General features: G+C 39.5%; 1 protein-coding gene across 1 annotated transcript in view; it reads left to right on the top strand.

Moving 5' to 3' along the window:
* The first annotated feature begins 3,278 nt into the window (after nucleotides 1-3,278).
* The window catches only part of RPP30 (ribonuclease P/MRP subunit p30), a 31,567-nt gene continuing 14,348 nt past the window's right edge, over nucleotides 3,279-20,497 (top strand). The window contains exons 1-6 of the mRNA XM_090277982.1: nucleotides 3,279-3,378; nucleotides 5,855-5,910; nucleotides 6,572-6,628; nucleotides 7,237-7,311; nucleotides 10,372-10,443; nucleotides 16,481-16,570. Coding sequence (XP_090134108.1) covers nucleotides 3,297-3,378; nucleotides 5,855-5,910; nucleotides 6,572-6,628; nucleotides 7,237-7,311; nucleotides 10,372-10,443; nucleotides 16,481-16,570 — 432 coding nt within the window. The 5' untranslated portion in view covers nucleotides 3,279-3,296. The remainder of the gene's footprint in view (nucleotides 3,379-5,854; nucleotides 5,911-6,571; nucleotides 6,629-7,236; nucleotides 7,312-10,371; nucleotides 10,444-16,480; nucleotides 16,571-20,497) is intronic.

Here is a 20,497-nt window from a genome sequence, read left to right as displayed (position 1 = left end):
TTTGCCCAGGCAATTGTAAACAGTCTAGGATAGGATTGGCTGAGAAGCCGAATGACTCCAGAGCGCATGGAATTATGGACTAGAAGAGGCTCTCGGGCTGGCTCAGGCTCTCTGGCTCCTGGGTGGGTTCTGGCTGGCTCTTGGGTTCTCTCTCTTCCTCAAGGATGACTGGATGATCATGTTGCAGTTGTCTGCATTTCCCAGTGGATGATATTTGGGATGAGGAGGAACTCCGGGCGCAGCCTAGAGTTGGGCTGGCCTGTTAGAGGGTGGCGAGGTTATTCTTCCAGGTTTCTAGAGGGGATGACCTCTGAGGCACAAGCCTGCCATTCTTCCAAAATTGTGTAGCTTTTGTATCTGACGTTGTTTTAGTCTGTAAACTAACCCTATAGAAATAAAATAACTGAAAACTAACAGTGGGAAATGATAGGAGAACTCAGGTGTTAGAGTTTTCAATTGTTAGGTATAAGTGATTAAAGCTGTGACTTGATAGGCTTAAGTGACTGCTTTTGAATAAAGACTACTTTTCTTTATCACCCAATCTTTGCCTCTGAAATTTTGCCTAGAGGGTGGCAGCAGGCAGCAGGACCTCAACTTGCTGTTCCGTAACAGTTTCAATTCTTAAATCTGCACCTTTGGACTGAGTACCACCTACTTTGTGCCAGAACTGGATACACCCGAGACCTCTGTGTCTTATTGCCACTCAATTTCACCCATGAAAATTTAATTCAAGCATTACCTCTTTCAGGAAATCACCCTTTATCCTCCTCAAATCTCTTAAACTTCCGCTTCAATCTCAAAGGGAAGACCCTATGGGGGGGCAGGAGGATGCTCTTACACATTTGTGAAAATCATATTATAATGCTGTCTTCTTGTGTTCCCTCATCTCAGCTGCCAGGGAACAGGAGCCCAGTGGAGTGTTTCTTAGCCCAGCCAGGAAAAATGAACCAAATGAAAACAGGATAAGGGCAAACACTAACCTCCAACTCTCCTTTCTGCTTCCTTTGCGCAGGAGGCTGTACACAAAGTGAGAAGTGAACCAAACTGCCTGAATCCACATGTACTTCTATCATTATCATCTAAGCCTTAGCACTCTCAGATGTAAAATGCATTTGCTGAAAAAAAACAAAAAACAAAAACAGAAAAAAACCCGTACTTAACACACAGTTGCTTTGAAAATTAAACAAGATATGTAGGTAAGTACTTAGTAAATTGACTGGCCCTCTGTAAAGTACTCAATGACTGTTCTCCAATTTCTCACCTTTTCTCTTTTTCTTCACCTAGGCCCAGGGTGAAGATGAGAAAATAGGTCTAAAGGGTACAGTTGACAGCAACAGTACTGCAACTTTCAAAGAAAGGAGACTTCTTTAGTTTAATTCTGGCATCAAATAATTAAATTGTCATCTTATTCACCTTTACCACACACTGATCATATTTCTGACCAATCTAGATTTTGTGGCCATAGATGAAATGCCTGTAAGATCCTACAAAATTAACAATAGATTTTTCTAATGAAAGGCAGAGGGTTTGCTTTGTATGATTTTGTTCTATTTGCAGAAGCAAAAATTTCTTCTCTTTTTACTTAGGAAATATCAAACATTGGAAAGCAAAATATTTCTTTATAAAATTTAACCAAAAGGAGAACTTCATGCAGATCCCTGTTAAAATTTCCTTCTGAGACCCCCCCCCAAAAAAAAATCACGTAAAGGAGTAGTAACTAAGATGCAGTCCAAGATCAGAGACTATCTGTGTATTGTTTGTGATAAGTCAGTACAAAAATTGAAAATGTTTGGAAATTTTACAGTACTTAAGCATTGTCTGGATATCCAAGCCGCCAATTAGTGGTATCTTCTTACTCAGCTCAGTATAGAGCTGAGTTAAATTAGATTTACGAGGCCAGAGCTGCCTAATGGTAGTGCACAGGCATCACGTACTGGTTCTTGAAGAACTGGGGTGGGGGAAAACTGGCCCTTCATCACACATAATTTGAGAAGCACTGATGTACTTCCACAATTTTATGTTATTGGAGAATTGATTGATCAATTTTCAAGAATTCACTTATACAAAGTCTTAAAATGTGGAAACATCAAATATGTGGAATATACACCATTTTTGAGCCTAGAAAGAAATACCTTTCAAACAGGACTGCTTGTGGTTAACTGGACCCAAATTTATAATCGAGTCTAGCAGCTATTGTTTACAGAAGCTTCTCATGCACACAGCATTTTAGGGAAGAGTCACAGATTGGGCTGCCAAGCCTCCTGCACTGTTTTCCTGCCATTTGAGTCAAACTTCTAAAGGAGTTCCTGTTCAATGGGAGCTGTGCAGCTTTATCCTCGCTTGCATCTTTGATGACCAATCAGAGCTACTCCATAACAAATAATCAGAACATGTGATTTCAGTGGGGATCATGCTATTTGAGCCAATCAAACTGTTTAGATTTGGGCTCCTAATTTTCATAAAAATGGACCAATCAGGAACTAGGGCAGGCAGTTCGTCTGTAAAAGTGGGCCTCCCCTTGTCTCAGGGGAGCCCGCTTCCCATTTCCTCCATAGGCTGGATTTCCTCAGTTCGCAAACTGCTTATCTAAGTAAAGTTTGTCCTTTACCACACCTCAAATGGGGACTCTTGACATTGCCTTTTGCAAAACCAGTGTGGGAGTTCAAATTGGGACTCTTGACGTTGGCCTTTTGCAAAACCAGTGTGGGAGTTCACCGCTCATCCTAGGGAGAGCCCGGCCATCTCGTGTTTGAAGGTGTTAAGCGTGATAGAAAGCTACCGTGTCATGTCACAGCCAGTTCTGATTGGGCAAAAAAGACCCTTTGCTTTTCTCAGGCAGTCTTCTTTTGAGATTTGTAGGTCGGATTCCCCCTCTTCCAGATAACCTCTTTTTAAACATTGGCATAGACTTTACAGAAGGAATGAAAAACGGATTATTTGTGTCTCTTAAAAAAATTTTCAGCTCTTAGCGAGAGTTTCTGGGTTCATGGTAGAGGATAGAAAGAATCACTTTCTACACTATTTAATAGGAGGAATGGTTGGAGGTTTTAACCCATTTAGGGGAAGCCAAATATTATCATTTAGAAGAACACAAAGGAGTGAAGTGAGGACGCTGGTTTAAACACACTTTTGCTGATACTTCAAGGACACCCAAGCGCCTGAGAATCTTCAGCTACAAACATAATCAACTGAAGGGAGGGACCCACTGCTTAGGTAAACTACAATTCCCAGCATGCTTCAGGGGGCGGGCCCGGCGGCTGCGCACTCGGGCGCGCGGGCGGTCCTGTGACTTAAGCATGGCGGTGTTTGCGGATTTGGATCTGCGAGCGGGCTCTGATCTGAAGGCGCTTCGCGGACTCGTAGAGAACGCTGCTCACCGTGAGTCGTCCTGGCTTCGCGGGCCACTCTGCTTGCCCAGCCTCGCAGTCCACTAGACAGTGGGACCACGTGCAGGAGGGACCGGACAAGACCGGGCCTCGTTCGGGTCTCTGGGATGTCCCGGGAAGCTGATGCCTGCCTCAGTGTTGCTCGGCTTCCGAACCCGGGAAATCCGAAGGCACTGGGGAAATGTTACCCAGTCTAGCTCTTTCGTTCCTGCAAACTGAGGAAACTGAGGCCGTGAGAACGTGGGGGATTTTCATAGGGCCCCAGAGCCGGTGCATGGTAGAAGTCAGGGCTTCTAAGTGTGATCTACAGAGTACTTTAAATGCCACCCACGTCTGTCTCTCACGACAGTGTCAGAACGAAGCAGGTGCACAGACGGGGAGTACTGTGGGGCTCGTAGAAGGGGCGGGGCATGGGGATGCGAGTGTTGGAATAATAGAGGAAGGATAGGTAGATGATTATTTATTGGCGGGGGGGTTAGGGCGGGGAGCAGCATGGCCAAGACGCTGGAATGGTACTCATATTGAATAGAAGGGAAGCGAAAGCCCTTGAAGATCTGCAGGGACCATTCCTCAGTTCTCAGCTCTTTGAGAGCTGGTAATGATGCTTTTCAGAGATGGTGCTAGATAAAGCCACTCCTTGGCAAAGTGGATTACACCATTTCTTCTCATTCCTTTTATGAAGTATCTGTAGAGAACTGACTTTCTCATTCCATTGTAGCCACGAATTAGCATTCTCTCTGCGAATACTTTTTCCACCAGTAGAAAGAAGGAGGTAGACAAGATGACCTGGGCCGTTTAGCACTACTACTTGATTGTTCCTTTAAAATAATTCTTTCTGCGTGTAATTTGTCTGCCATTACTTCTTCAGTGAAGCTTTTCCTGGTGCCATTTCCTTACTGAATGAATCGTGATTTGAGAGGGGCCATGTCTTTCTATTCACTGTTTTATTTTGTGTGTTTAGCACAGTCACTCAGCAGCTCTGGCACATGGTGGTTACTCATTTAATGCTTGTGGAATAACTAAACTGTACACCTTTTTTAAAATATAGAAAAGTTATAATGATTTGCTTAGAAAATTGTCCCAATTTAAAATATGCTTGAAGGAGCTATGGTAAATACATTGTTACCCAAAGTATATAATTAAAATTAAATGAAAAGTCATGACATAACAGAAAGTCACTCCAATTTATAAGTCAGAGGTAAAGCACCGCTATTTGGTGAGTGGAAGTCTTCAAAGAACAGAGAAGATAGAACCCTGGTTCTTAGTTTATGATGTGATGTAAGAAGCCAATAATAAGCTTCACAAATATGCTGTATAAATAAAAGTTACACCAGAGACTGATTGGGGACGTAATCCTAAGAGGCCAGATGAGAAATTTAGGAAAAGTTTGTAGAGAAATTGAATATAGTTGACATTTCTCAAGGGCAGTAGGGACATTGTTCAGTGGTCAGAAGGGTATCCCAGGTGGGTATAACAAAAAGGCTTAGAGTAGACTTGGGCGTATAGTAAAGGAGAATGGTGGTTGAGGACGCTTTGGAGGGGATTGGTTGATTTAACAGAGTGAAAGGTGAAGCAGAGAGTCCTGTACAGGCAGATTTCTCTTTTATCTTCTGGTTTTTCTACACTCTCAACACTTAGCACCTGGTCTGTCAAGTAATGGGCACTCAATAACTATTTGAATGAGGAAAGAAAGAAGGAAGTTGGACAAATTGACAGGGAAGACCACTATTTTGGCATTAATATACATTATGTTTTAATATCCTCTCATTTCCCCTCCCCTCATATGATGCTTAAATAACTTGAAGATAAGAATCATGATTTAGACATATTTTTGGTAGTTCAAATACCTGGAATAGTCCTCTGTGTCGAGGCTGATAGAGCAAGGCCCTGGCCTCAAAGTGTTCCCATTCTTGATGGTGGGGAGCTCAAAAAGAAAGTAGACAGTGGTGTGAGGGAATCGTTACTCCTGTCTCTTTAGGAAAAGGGCCTCTCAAGGAAGTAGAAAGGGTAAAAAGCAAGAAATGAGTGAGAATGAAGGTGATGCTAGGAAGTATAAAGTTCATGAGATGAAAATGAAATAAGTAACATGAAAGAGAATGGTAGTTGGAAAGGAGACACACAAAGTTAAGGGTGTTTTAGTATCATGCTAATATTATTTCACAGAAATCAAACAAAGCCTTAAAATATGTGCTAGGCACTGTTCTAAAACACCCTGTGTGTATTATCTCATTTAATTCTCATGACAGGTGTATGATGAGTTATATTATCACAATTTTGACAGATGAAGAACCTGAAACTTATAAGTGGTAATGCTTAGATTTGAAAGCAGGCAGTCTGGCACCAGTGCTCATACTCATAATACTCTCCAAACTTTCTCCTTGTTGTGACATCTAGAATTGGGATGGACCTATGTGTACAGTAAAGAGAGGTTGTTATATTTAAGAAGAATGTTCAATTTTTCTTTTCAGTTGGCTATTCAGTTGTTGCTATCAATCACGTTGTTGAATTTAAAGAAAAGAAACAGGTAAGATACAATTTCTGAAGTTAATGATGACCAGTTTTTATAATTATTTGTTTATATTGCTAATATGGGACCTACAGATAAGCATATTTCCTTGCAATTTTTAAAAAATTGCACTATTCTTATTTTATAAAAGTTGAGTTGATGCATATTTGTGCAGATGATAGTTTTTTGTGAAGTACTAGGGCATGTTGTGAGGATTCTTAAAGTTGATTCGATGTTAATTAGGTCACTTCCAATAAAGCCACTTTTTAAAAAAGTGCATTGTTATTGACTGACTGTGATCACAATATTTCATTTTTTAAATTGTCATGGACTTATCAATTAACTGACTTTCCTAGTAAACATACTAGTAAATATGTATATTTCTCTTTAGGCCATACCTTACAGATTATTTCAGTCTCAGAACTATTTTTCATTCCTCCTATCCATTGATGCTCACAGCTGCTTTCCTGGTTTTCAGCTTTATTCCTGTTTTTTGTTTTGTTTTGTTTTGTTTTAAGAAAAAAATTAATTTAGTGTTTCTGAATACCAGAAATTAGCTTCATTTCTTTTCTTTTTTTTTTTTTTTAATATCTTTTCTGCAAACCCCCAGCAAGTTTTCCACTATTCTTTGCCCCATTAACATGTATAATCTAGGGTGACCGTTTATTGTTTGTTGTAGGAAATTGAAAAACCAGTAGCGATATCAGAACTCTTTACAACTTTGCCAATTGTACAGGTAGGTGTTTTATTTAAGAAGCGTAATACCTATTCATTCAATGCAAACACACCCAGTGATGTGTACGCCTCTCTGCCCAGCTCTGCCCTTTCCTCTGTCTACCAGTCTTCAAGACTCAGCTCTTCTGTGAACCGTTCTGTTACTGTTGAGTCCATACTTCGGTGATCTGTTTTCCTGAAGTCCTACAACCTTTAAATTATCTCATTATGTAGTTTAACATACATCTTTTTTCTCTACCTGTATTACGAATTCCTTGAGAACAAAGACTAGGTTTTATTGATCTTTACTACCCACATTGCTGGCATCTTTTAATGAATACTTCCACTGGCAAAGAGGAAAATCAATCATTTGTATTTTGTGCTTTTTTTCTTTTTTTTTTTTTTTTTTGGCTTTTAAAAAAAGATTTTGTTTATTTATTTTTAGAGAGGGGGAAAGGGGAGGGAGAAAGAGAGGGAGAGAAACATCAATGTGTGGTTGCCTTTTGCATGCCCCCAACTGGGGACCTGGCTTACAGCTCAAGCATGTGCCCTGACTGGGAATTGAACCGGTGACCCTTTGGTTTGCAGGCTGTATTTTGTGCTTTTTTGATGGCATGTTTTTGATTATAGGGAAAATCAAGACCGATAAAAATTTTAACTAGACTGACAATTATTGTTTCGGATCCATCTCACTGCAACGTTTTGGTAAGTTAATTATCTTTCTTCTCTCTTTTTGGACTTATGAGTTGTTTTGGTTAATGTTGAAAGTGTTGTTTTTCGACTTACCCTGTTCTTACATTCCCACCCCCACCTCCACCCCCAATACCTGCTCATTCTCCCTGTCCTCAGAATTCACATAATATAATAGAATCTCTCCTACTCATGGCACATGTACAGGAATACCACAATATATGAGTCCTTTTCAACTATTAGTCATTAAATTCACATGACCAGGCATAAGGCGGGTGCTGGGGATGTTACTGTAAATAATATAGACACAGTCCCTTTAAATCTGTGAGGAATATCTAGAAAGGTGGAGGAAGTAAATAAAGGATGCTCTGGGAGCAAGTCTGAAGTAGCTGATGTTCAGGCTGGGGCCAGAAGACTCAGTGTTATACAGGTGCTGAGTGGGGGAGAGATTGTTCCAATAGACAGAATGGATTATGCAAAGATCCTAAAGCCAAGGAAAACACGGTGTGTTTTGGGAAATGAAACACCACCACTGGGGTTGAGCCTTCTGAGCTGGCTAACCTGGGATGAAGTTAGAGAGGTTGGTCTGGGTAAGCAGTTGGCAACCCTTAAGGGTCTTAATCAAGGGAGGTTTTATTATAGTGAATGGACCAGAGGGGTTAAGGAGGAGATTTGAGAGGCAACCAGGGTGGGAGGGTTAATGAGATTTGATGGTTGATTAGGTAAAGGGTGGTGACTTCCTGCTGTGGCCTGAGCTGAGCATCTAGGTAGGTAGACAGTGGTACCATTTTCTGAGATGGGACATATAAATAGTTGCAGATTTGAGGGCATGGCATTTGCGACATGATGGGTTATTGTAAAAGTCCCAATGGAGCCTATCAAATGGCAGTTGGAAAGGAAGGCATGGCCCTCAGAAGAGCAGTCCTAACCAAAGATAATGACTTGGAAGTGGTCGCTTTATAGAGAATAACTGAAGTCATGGGAGTGGACGAGACTCCCTGGTCCACGTGTGATGTAAGAAGAGGTCTAGGACAATTTCAGCATTCAGTGGTAGAGCAGGATAAGCTAGGATGAGAGGTTGAGGAGGGACTTCCTGAGAAGTAGGAGGACCACAAGGAACATGAAAGAGAGAAGCGAGAAAGGGTCAGAAGCATCAATGTGCCTGAACAGTCAAGTAGGAGAAAGGCTAAAAAATGTCTGTTGGATCTATTGACAGGAAAGCCATTGGTTACCATAGCAAAGCCATTTTTATGGAAGTGATAGGGATGTGAGAAAATGCAGTCAGTGTGCTCAGCTCACTTGGCTTGAAAATTTTGACTCTCGGGTAACGGAAGGCAAAGGAGGTTGGGGGATGAGAACCTCTTGTATAGATTTTGTTTGTTTGATTGGAAAGACTTCACTATGCCTGCTGCTGATGAGAAGGATCTAGTGGGGAAGAGAGAAGGTGAGATCCCTGAGAAGGTGAGCTGCTTTATCGTTAGCTAGAATAGACTTCGCTGTCATAAAACAGGAGTTACCAAGGAAAGGTTAGCCTCTTTTATAACAACTGGCGTTGCTAAAGTCATGGAAAGCCAACTTTGGTATTTTATACAGCTGCAAGGCTGCATTCTGGTTTTGTAGGCCCGGGGAGACATAAATGGAACTGATTTTTTTGTCCCCCTTCCCAGCTGGGAGTGGGCAAGTGGAAGGCAGAGAATCCTGGCTCCTGGCTCTCTCTAAAACCTAGAGTCTGCCCTGTCTCAGAGCAGGTCTGCCCAGCAGCTTAAACAGCACCTGTGGCTGCTTGTAAACCCTCCTCTTTCCTTCTCTACTCTTTATTATGCCTTTTCTTTTACAAAATAAGAGGTTCTAAACATTTACAGAGTACCAACAAGCAAAGAAGAAATATGACATAGTCCATCATTCAGAGACTGTATATTTTGAGATATATTTTTCCAGTGCTTTCACATTTATACACATACCATATATGTTTGAATTTATCTTTTTTAAACAATAACTGATACATTTCTCTCTTTCTGTCCTTGGATTCTCAGGTATTTTCTGGTATATCTGGCAGTTAATTTCTTTTTAACAGTATTCTCATTGTGAACCTAATTGCCTCACACTTAGTCAAGTGCATTTCTTGTCCCACAACAAAATAGTGAATTCTGTGAAGGGCAGACATACCCTTGAATGAAGTTACACCCCTAGTGTCCTGCGCACAGCAGGTGCTCAGTCAGTACCTGGCAAGCTCCTGCACTAGCTTGTAAAAGCAAGGGCTATCTAATTTGATTTTTGTATCTCAAACACAATGTTTGATATATTGGGTTGGGTAAAATGTTTGTTTAGTTATTTCCGTACTATGGCTCTAGTAGTGTTTAGTTGTCTTTTACTTCATTTGAAACAATGTTGTTAGATTGTATTGTGACAGCTGTCATATCAGCGTGCATTTTTTAAAAACTTAACAAAATTGGTGAGATTTTGTGCAGCCATTTTAATATTGAAGATGGAATAAGATATGCAATGTTTTCAGCGTATTATGCTTTATTGTTTCAAGAAATGTGAAAACAATTGGAACACAAAAAAAGATCTGTGCAGTGTATGGAGAAGGTGCTGTGACTAATCAAACATGTTAAAAGTGGTTTGCAAAGTTTCTTGGTACTGCTGACATTTTGGCCAAGTAATTCTTTATTGTGAGGCTGTCTTATATATTGGAAGACATTTAGCATCACCCCTGGACTCTATGCACTAGAAGCCAATAGCAGGAAATAATCGACATACTCAAAATATCCAAATCAATAAAGTTATTGGTGAAAATGAAAAATGTGCCTTTTATTTTACGGAGAAAACAACCAGACAGACTTTTTTTAGCCAACCCAATACGTACAGTTAAAATGTAACAATGTTAGGAAGGAAGGAGGAGGATTGGTGGGACAGATGTTGGAATCTAAATTCTCACGTGCTTAGAAGGTCTGCCAACATACAAAGCAAAGCAAAAATGTCAGTGGCATCTTACGGGTGCAGCCAGACCACGAGGCAGAGTTTCATATGTACTGTTTTTGTTACTGTATGATAACATTCTTTTTATATTATTAGAGAGCAACTTCTTCGAGGGTCCGGCTATATGATATCGTTGCAGTGTTTCCAAAGACAGAAAAACTTTTTCATGTAAGTAACAGATTAAGTGAAAGAAAGTACTGTTTATTATTTTATAAAAGAAGTCTGGTTATTATGTCTTAGTAGGTGATCTGTTTTGCCCTATCTGGAAACTTATAGGATTTTTCTACACAATTCTGGAATTTCACAGGGGTGTATTTAGTTGGCATGTTTTGTTTTGTTTTGTTTTGTTTTGTTTTGTTTTGTTTTGTTCATCCTGCTAGACATTTGATGGGCTCGGGTTTGAACAGCCCATCACATTTTCTTCTGTTTCTTTGTCTATGCTTCATTCTTTCTTTCATTCATCTGTGTATTCATTCATTGGAAACTTCTGTTAGTAAATGTTGGTCTTTCTCTTTGTAGTTCTAAAATCACTTCAATTTCTGCTATATGCTGCTGCCTGTTAGGGAAGAAAGGCATAAGGTTCCATTAGCATAAAGGCTCCCACCTCTGCTCTTTCTCCTTTGCAGGCTCTGACTGTGGCACATATGCTAGCATGATCATGTCAGCCATCAGTCTCCTAGAAATTCTCCAGGATCAACCGTCTGCTAATATTATGCCCCTTCCTGAACTGAGAGCATTTATGAATTTAATTCCTTTTGTACTTTAAAAATTGCCATTTCAGGGGGGAAAGTTATATAACAGGTATGCTCAGTTTTATCAACTTGAGACAGAACATACAGGACATTTTAAATGATTACAGAAAGGAAAAAAATCAGCGGTAGTACAGTTTTTCAGGAATATGTTTTACACTGTAAAATGAGGTATACATTTAGAAAGTTTTGAATGTGGTATTTAGGTTCAAAACAGTATCTGTCTGCAAAAAGTCGAACCAACAGAGGGATATTGCAGGAAAAAATGTACTGGTTTTTGAATGTTTTAATTTTACAGCACAGTTCACTTTTAAAGAAAATCTGTTCTAAAATTATAGGAATATATTTGCCTAAGTTTATCCAGTAGATGGAGCTGTGGACAAAGGAGACTGGTGTGTGGTAAATCTAGTTTTCAAGGCAACCAATGAATGCATAAGTGGAACAACAAATGGATGTCTCTCTCTCTCTCTCTCTCTCTCTCTTTCTCTCTCTCTCTCTTCCTCCCCTCCTCATCTCTAAAATCAATTCTTAGTTGTCTATATTATTGCAGGAAAAGAGCACAATTTACCTATGAATGACTTTCTTTTTTGGTGACTCCTTTCATAAAATGCTCAATTATAGTAATTTTCAGTTTTGTTTCAGAAAAAGAGATCAGTAGAAGGAAGTAGTTCTTAGTCATTAGAGACCCTTGTGGAACTTTCTAAAATCAGGGGTGTTCAGCCCCTACCACTGGAGATTCTGATCCAGCAGGTTTAGAATTGCGTCTGGGAATCTGTTTCAAATTCCACAGGAGACTCTGATTCAGTGATGGAACCATGATGTACAGTAGAAGGACTGTGGGTAGTTTCCAAATTTGTTAAATTGTAACTTAGCTTTGTTATTTAATAACAACTCAGTTCTATTATGCACTAAAAGTTGGTAACACACCCAGTGTTTGCTGTACTACTTTATTTTTTGAAATTGATTTAGAAGATATAACTTACATTTCCATAGCCATTTACTGGTAATAAGAGAAACAAACAAAACCTTTAAAACATGACATTATGGCTGGAAGACATACGTTTACATAACCTTACAAAGACTTTTACATATTTTTTTACCTTTAATACAACAATCCTGAGGGATATTTGGGACACATATTTATTACTCTCTCCATTTTGTAGAAGAGAAAACTGAGGCTCAGGCTAAATGATTTGCTCTAAATCTCAAGTAGTATGTAGTAGAGCTAGGACTCTTGGGTTTTAGAATACATTATAATTCCATACAGCAATTTTATGTTAGTTATTTATCTTATTGTTTTTCTCAGACTATTAAAAAATGAATTTAGCATGAACATATGCTTGTTAATGGTGAATGAAACAAGTATTCTGGAAAAGGGAAGAATCCTGTAAATAATTCACACAGTATTTGTTTAAAATTGATTATATGGATATACTCAAAAAGTTACATAAAACAGTTTTTAAAATTGGAACAACTTCCCCTTATCTGTCCGAATCTTACCCATTCTCTAAGACACAGTTGAAGTTCTAGCTCACCCTGCTTTCTTTAGAGAATTAATTTAAATAAAGCCTTTTAAAGTATATCATGGCCTAGAATCAGCTCAAATGCAAGCAGGTTATTGTTTAAGAGGTTGCATTCTGTAATTGATTCCATTTGTTTGGTTTGAAAGTTGATTAATTTAGCAGGTATCTCTATAGATATGCTATTCTAAAATTAAGGTCTCTAAGATGAGTCATAAAAGCATACACACACACATATGTTAACAATTAGTGGGATAAAATCTAACCACCTTAAATAGCATTGTTTCCATGGGAAATAACATACTCTTTTTTCCTGGGAGTATCTGGAAGATGGCTCATAGATAAACTCTTCCTCTGCACAGCTACTCTGGGGAATAAGGCAAAGATGAAAGATTGTGAGGGGAGTCCATTGGGCAGTGCTTTCTGGGATGGTGGAGGGGGGAGTGAGATGCGGCAGGGTCACAGAGAAGCTCCAGGAGCTTCTGAGTTAGTTATTACCATTTAAAGTTTAAAGTTGTTTGGAGCATCATCGTGATATGCCAAGGTTATAGGTTCAATCTCTGGTCAGGGCACATAGAAAAAGCAATCAGCCCTGGATGGTGTGACTTAATGGACTGAGTGCTGACCTGCAAACTGAAAGGCTGCTGGTTCGATTCCCAGTCAGGGCGCATGCCTGGGCTGTGGGCCAGGTCCCCAGTTGGGGGTGTGAGAGGCAACTGATCTGTGTTTCTCTTGCACATCGGTGTTTCTCTCTTTCTCCCTCCCTTCCCTCCTCTAAATTTAAACAAATACAATATTTTTTTAAATGAAAAAAAAAAAAGCAAGGAATGCACAAATCGATATTTCTCTCTCTCTCTCTCTCTCTCTCTCTCTCTCTCTCTCTCTCTCTCTCTCTCCATCCCCCTCCCTCCCTCCCTCCGTTCCTTTCTATTTCTAAAAACCAATGAGTAAAATTTTTAAAAATGAAGTGACTGGGCAGGGTGAGGGGAATTCAGGTTATTTAGTCCAGTGGTCTCCAAATGACTTAGATCGTGCATCCTATCAATTAAAAAAATATTGAAGCCACATCACCAATATATGTATGTTTATTTTCTTATATATTATCTACGTATTTTATTATAACAGTGTGCTTTAAGTATACAAGGACACACATAAAACAAGTTTTAAGATAATGAATTAAAAAGATAAATGGAAATAAAAGTTCTGTTTGCTTCCTGACTCCAAAATCCATGCCTACTACCTTTTAAAGAGGACTGTTGTAGAGTGTGCTACCGATACCTGAGGCTCTTGAGGAAAGGGGCTAGTTCCCAGGACAGTGCTCTGGCTCCCCCAGCTTCAGAATTGCTGGGGATAGTTGTTAGAATGCAGATGCTCAGGCCTTGCTTCTGAATTTATCACTGGAGTGAGGCCTGGTAAGCTCCATTTTTAATAAATATTTCAGGGCAGTTGGTTTCACACTTTAGGTTGAGAGGCACTGTTTATGGGCATCTCTTTTCCCAGGGAGAGACTAACTGCCCCTTTCATAATATTTATCATAATATACCAACGTGTACTATCCTGACATCCATGAAGGGAGTTGGGGAAGACTATAAACCCCTATCTTCCTGTTCCCCTGTTTTATAAAATCAAAATAAATGTATGAGTATATGTGTGCATTTTTGAGAATATGCTTTTCTTAAATCCTCATAGGAAACCTTGGCAAAAAAGAAAAAAAGTTAAGACCAACTGATATGAATTCATATACAACCTGCAAAACCCACTATACTTAGATTCTTTACCATAAATGTATTTGGACATATTTAATCTTTTTTTAATGATTTAGAAAGTATTTCATTATAATGTGAACAATACCCTTCTTTTATAGTTATCTAAATGTAAATCAGTTTAACATTTGGATTAATAGAAAACTAAATAACACAATAATTAAGCTTGAGACATTTTAAGTTTGAGGTGTCAGAGGGAGCTAAGTAGCCCTGTCCTTTGTAACTGAAAGTTTATTATAATGCATGTACTTAAGCTAACATTGCTGGTTATATAGGACAGGGGAAAAAGAACCAATACATTAGTAAAGAGTAGCCTAATTTTAGTTTTCATCTGGGGAAGAATGTTTCACAGGCTTTTTAAAAAATGAGTCAGCTTTTTTAATGCAAAATAGCTTCTGTTTATGATAATAACTTCAAACAGTATAAAGAGGTAAGATTGAAAAGTACACTTTCCTTCCACCTAAAACTTCTCCCTTTTCTCCAGAGGCAACCACTGCTAACAGATCTGTGTATCTTTTCAGAAATATCTGTTACCTAGTTGTTTCTTCCTTCATTCCCACCCCCACCCTCCCTCCTTCCTTCTAATGGAGCACCACACTTCTTTCGCTCAGCAGTGTATCTTGGCAGCGGCTCCCTGATGTCAGAGATACACCTCGTTCCCTTTTAGAAGTCAGCATAGTCCATTGTAAAAGGGACTGTAATTTAAGTAAAATTGGCACATTTAATTGTGTCTAGTCTTTTGTGATTGGTGTTAGCAGTGACTATCATTGTACTAATGTCCTTGAGCATTTGTAGAATATATAGCTATAGAATATATTTTTAGAGTCTATACGATACATTCCTAGAGGTGAAGTTGATGGTGTGTGCACTTAAAATTTTGATACCTCTTGATAAAGTACTTTTTAAGACTCTTCTCATTTAAGAATCCCATGAGTGCCTGTTTGCTCATTCTTAAGTCAGCAGTGTATTCCTGAACTTTTTGATCTTTGCCATTCTGATAGTTACAAAATGTTGAACAGAAGCTGAACTTGTATTATTTACTATTCAGAGCTTTTCTTCATCCATTCTTATTAAATTTCCAATGACATTTATGAGTTAGACAGCTGTAGCAGTTGAGATGGGGCAGATTCTTTATGAGCCAAGTGTTTTTGCCAAAATAGTGTTACTTCCCAGGCTTACTAAGTTACTAGGACTGTCTTAAAGCCAAGGAACCTGGGGTCAGGGTATGCAAGAGTGACCAAAGTGGGGATTCTGAAGAAATCCCTTTATTACCCCCTCATTACCCCTCTGTCTTGCTCCATCCTTTACCTTGGTCCTGCCACTGATGTTAGTTTGTCAGCATTGCCACCTGGCAGTTTGGATTTGTTCATCGATTCTGTATGTACCAGCATTGTCAGTATGCCTTATTTTTAATATAGTACAAAACAGCCATTTCTTTTTATCACTATAAATTGAATAATGGCAAAATCAGAGCCAGATAAGCATCTTCTAGCAGCCTCTTCCTTATTTGTCTTAGCACATTGTTTCTTCAGAGTAATGCCCAATGTTTGTATTCAGCACACATGGAGTGACAATACACTGAATCTCGGGTGCTTTGGTCTGAGTTTTCTTACCTTCTTTATTTAGGGACTTTCTCACAGCATATTGGTAGACATCATCTTCTTTTGAAGGATTGAGAAGTTTGTAGATTCTGCCAGCTCTTATGGGCCCAGGTGACAAGGCACAGTAGTATCAGTGAGACCAGGAATATCCTTCTCCCCTTTTCTTCCAATGACCAATTTGAGAACACTGAGATTGGCATCCACAATGCAGCCCCGAACAGATTTGCACTTTCTCCTTCCAGTCCTCCTTGGTCTGTGACTGGGATGCCCTTTACTCAGTAGCATGCAGACACAGCCATGGGTCAGGACACCTGCTTCGTGGGGGAACCTTGTTTGTTGTTGCCACCGCTGAATCAAACCACATACCCCTTCTATTTTTCACCCAGAGCATCAGCAGCAACTTCTGTGGCCATACGCTTCTCATAAAAGGTGGAAACTTGCATTCATTGTCTACTTCAATGAGTTCCTGGCAGCCAGTGGCTGGGAAAGGGGTGTTCAGCTTCATCCTGAAGCAGCCAGCCACCTCTGAGGTGCCTTGAAAAAGAGCTTACCTTTTATTTTCTCTTTGACAGGTTGCTTGTACAAATTTAGATGTGGATTTAGTCTGCATAACTGTAACAGAAAAACTACCATTTTACTTCAAAAGACCCCCGATTAATGTGGTAAGTGTTACTCTTTCCATTCTATACTTATATCTGTAGAAACTTAGATTAACAAACTGAACAAGGGGCTGAAGAAACCAGTGTTCTTAGACAAAAAGAAAAATAAAGGCTAGGTAATAAATAAGCATTTTTAAAAAGAGGATTTTATTTTTTTAAACTGATGAAAGGGGGAAAGAAAGCTTAAAATAAAAAATAGTATTCAGTGAATTATGGAGATGTTTCTGAAAGGCCTTACAAATCAAATTTTATGAAGGCTCTATCTTGGAAGGAAAGCTGACAGTGATGGACGCTTACATCCTGAACACTGAACATTAAGGGAACAGAGCAGTCAAGACAGAAGGGGAGGGGAAAAGTGTAGGGCAGTGGTTCTCAACCTTCCTACTGCCGCGACCCTTTAATACAATTCCTCATGTTATGGTGACCTCCAGCCATAAAATTATTTTCGTTGCTACTTCATAACTGTAATTTTGCTACTGTTATAAATCATAATGTAAATATCTGATATGCAGGATGTGTTTTCATTGTTACAAATTGAACACAATTAAAGCATCGTGATTAATCACAAAAACAATATGTAATTATATATGTGTTTTCCAATGGTCTTAGGCGACCCCTTTGAAAGGGTTGTTCGACCCGCAAAGAGGTCGCGACCCACAGGTTGAGAACCGCTGGTGTAGGGGATTCTTGAGGTACCAGTGAGCTGGAGTTGGGGGCAGGCAGGAGGGAACAACACATGGAAAGCAGAGTAGGCATGGTCCATGCAGAATGAAAATCTACATAGAAGCATGCTGCGTTACACTGAAGCCCAGGCTACTTTTATAACCTGAAGGGGGGGCCATGCCTTCAGGGGACTTTCTGTTCCTCCTTCTGCGACAGCGTTTTTCTCATTACCTTTCTCCCTAGTTTCTCTTGTTTTCCCTACCCTTCATCTTTTATCTCTCATACCTTCTTGTAAGTCTTCTTCCATCATGAAGGTGATACAGTAGTCCCTCTCTATATTGCAGGTCACTTATTGCAGCCTCACTGTATCGCGGGATTTTGCAGTACTATATACGTATGTTGTTAAAGTTATGTAGGTTTAAGATTATAGAATATGTTTTTTTTTAATGTTTTTTATTGATTATATTGTTACAACAGTTCCAATTTTCTCCCCCTTGTTCCCCTCCACCCAGCACCTCCCTCCCCCAGCAATTCCCCCCAAGTCCATACCCCTGGTTCGTAAAAATTAACTATCCCCCCCCTCTCAAATATTATAGAATATGTTTAAGAACATAAGTAGTGTTTATAAAATGTGGAAAAGGTTAATAAGGGAGTGGGAAAGGTTAGTAAGGGACTGGGAATTGTTTATAAGTGTGTGGGAAGGGTTTAAAAAGCCTTAAAATATATATAAATACTAAAATAAATGTAAGGTTCCTATTTCACAGATTTTCACCTATTGCAGTGGGTTGAGTCTAGAACGTAACACCCAGGATAAGTGAGGGAGTACTGTATTTCACTTCACTCACAGCAAGGTCAGCACAACTGACAACTATTTGCATTAGCAATCAGAGCCTTGGGAGGGGTAGGATGCTATTTTCAAAGAGTGGTTTCCAAAGCTCAGTCCGCATTCTCAGAAAGTATTATCGAAGGAGAAAGAGTTTATTAAACAGCCCAGATTATATACCTGATCCTATCAGAATTGGAAACTTAAAAATGTATATACTTTTTCAAGATAAAGGACTCCCCTATTTTTTTTTTTTTTTTTTTTTTTTGTCTCTGTAGAATCACAACCTCCTCCAGTTGTTTTCCTATCTCTGCTCCTAAGGAATTGGCTCGATGCCAAGAATAGGGGGAGACAATGAGAAAACTGATCTATATGGTGTGGAAAAATTGAATTCAGTGTGGAAAAATTTTAGTTGGCTTATGTTCTACCCCTAAAAATATGCTACAAAGACTGTACTTGAAAAGTATCCAAAATATTAAAGTCATGTATTTAAAGTGAATACAATAAAACAGCTCTTTTCTGATAAATAAGCAACATATAACAATATTGCTTAAGCTCAAAATTGTTTCTCCACATTCTTGCCAGAACTTATAAATAAATAAGTAAACACTAAAAAGAAAAAACTCTGAATCATCTCATTTTAGAACTGGAGATCTATGTCCTTTAACAGCCCGCTTAACAAATGTGGTAAAATGAAGACTAGTGAGGAGAAGCCATTGAGCTCAGTCACAGGGTTGGGACATGCTGTTGATTGCCTGTCACATGAACTCTCTGCTGTGCCCAACTACCTGTGATAAAAGGCATAAACTTAATACAGTAACCAAGGTTATGACAGTCTTGTTGGCCTCACATACAGTTGCTCTCCAGAAGTGGCAGTCTGACTCCGGAGATTTGCCAAAGCCTTACCAGCCTCAAGCTGGCAACCCCATTTCTATATAGCAACCCCTGGAGTTCGCCGGTGCCACAGCTCTGTAAGTTGCTGTTAAATGTAAAACGTTTTTACCTTTCTCTTCACCTTAATGAGGTAGGCAGGCTATTTTGTAGATGGCTTTGCCTGAGTCAGCCCACATACAGTATAATGTCCTTGGTTGGGAGGATGTAGGGCCGAGTCCGTAGAATTGACAACAGTGCCCGTAATTCCTTGTGTCCCACAACAAAGGTGAGCTTCCCAATGACTGCTTTGATGAAGGCTTTCAGTTGCTTTTTTATGAACGTGCCCTACTGTTTAACCCAGACCGAGCTGCTAGAGAGCGCCAGCTATGTCATGGTCCTTTTTTAATTATCTCACTATCTTGCTGATACTGGGTCCTCCCTAAAATATCTCAGTTGAATGAGTATAAGATCAGCTTAGCATATCACTGTGCAGCTTGGGGAACCTGGCCGCGTCCCTAAGTCATTAGCCGGTTTCAGTGCTGGGCAGGCAGGGGCAGGGGGGCACTGGGGTGGCATGAGGAGCGAGCAGCAATGAGACACCCCGCCACCTAACTCCTTCTGTAAGCTCAGGAAGGCTGCTGCTGCTTGATGATATTTCTGGCTTAATTTCCACATTTTTCAATTTAAGAATTCTAAAAAGTAAAAATTTGACAAGTGAGAGGGATATGAAGTATTTCACACGGTGTCCTCTTTTTTTAAAAATCTGGCGTGAACATTTTACGTATGTTGTCTAATAAAAACTAGATGATGGAGTGGAAGGAAAGGCTGCACAAGATTAGTTTTAGTCTTTATCTAATGTAGAAGTAGGCAGCCGTGTGAATAGTCAGGAAGAATATCCCTATTAATTGATTCACCTAGTTCTCATTTGGGAGGGAGGAAGCTGGAAACACAATAAAGGGTGTCCAGTCACTTGTTCAGGGTAAATAATAGCTGTATAGCTAAGCATGTATTATTTGTATCTGATAATATCTAATCTATATACGGAGTTGTATGTCTACATTAATGTATGGGAATGCATTCACCAGGAAAGCACAGAACATAGAGTGAGTGTGGTTAACAGTTCAGTCTTGGTCCTTGTCTGCTCCTTTGGCCTTAAAGATAAACTTGTCTTCAGCCATGGAAAGTTGATAGGTTGACTTTATAAGGATCCCTTTATTGGGCACATGAGGAAACAGCACAGATCTTAATCTGGATAGGGATTGTACTCTTTTCTTCAGTGGTGAAAAATGGGAGCATTAAGATAAGGAATTCATTAGTCTTTTATCTAGAGGCTAGAAGCTATGGGAGAATTGTCAGCTTAGGAGGCTGGGCTTATGAAGGAGGGCTAGATCTTGTTAAAGCACTTCATTTGTATAATTTATAGCCCTTGTCCCTTTTGTCATCTTCACATGCTTGGGGCACCATAATTTCAATGATGTGATTCCCTCCAAAGTCTCCTACAAACTTCTGGAGTGTAGAGTATAGGAATCATAACTTTATCATATGATAATTGGGTTTCTAAAAAATGGAGT

This window comes from Furipterus horrens, unplaced genomic scaffold (genome assembly GCF_987537825.1).
Source record: "Furipterus horrens unplaced genomic scaffold, mFurHor1.1.pri manual_scaffold_5, whole genome shotgun sequence".
NCBI lineage: Eukaryota > Metazoa > Chordata > Mammalia > Chiroptera > Furipteridae > Furipterus > Furipterus horrens.
Note: the sequence above shows the minus strand (reverse complement) of the source record. Positions and strands in the feature narration are given on the sequence as shown.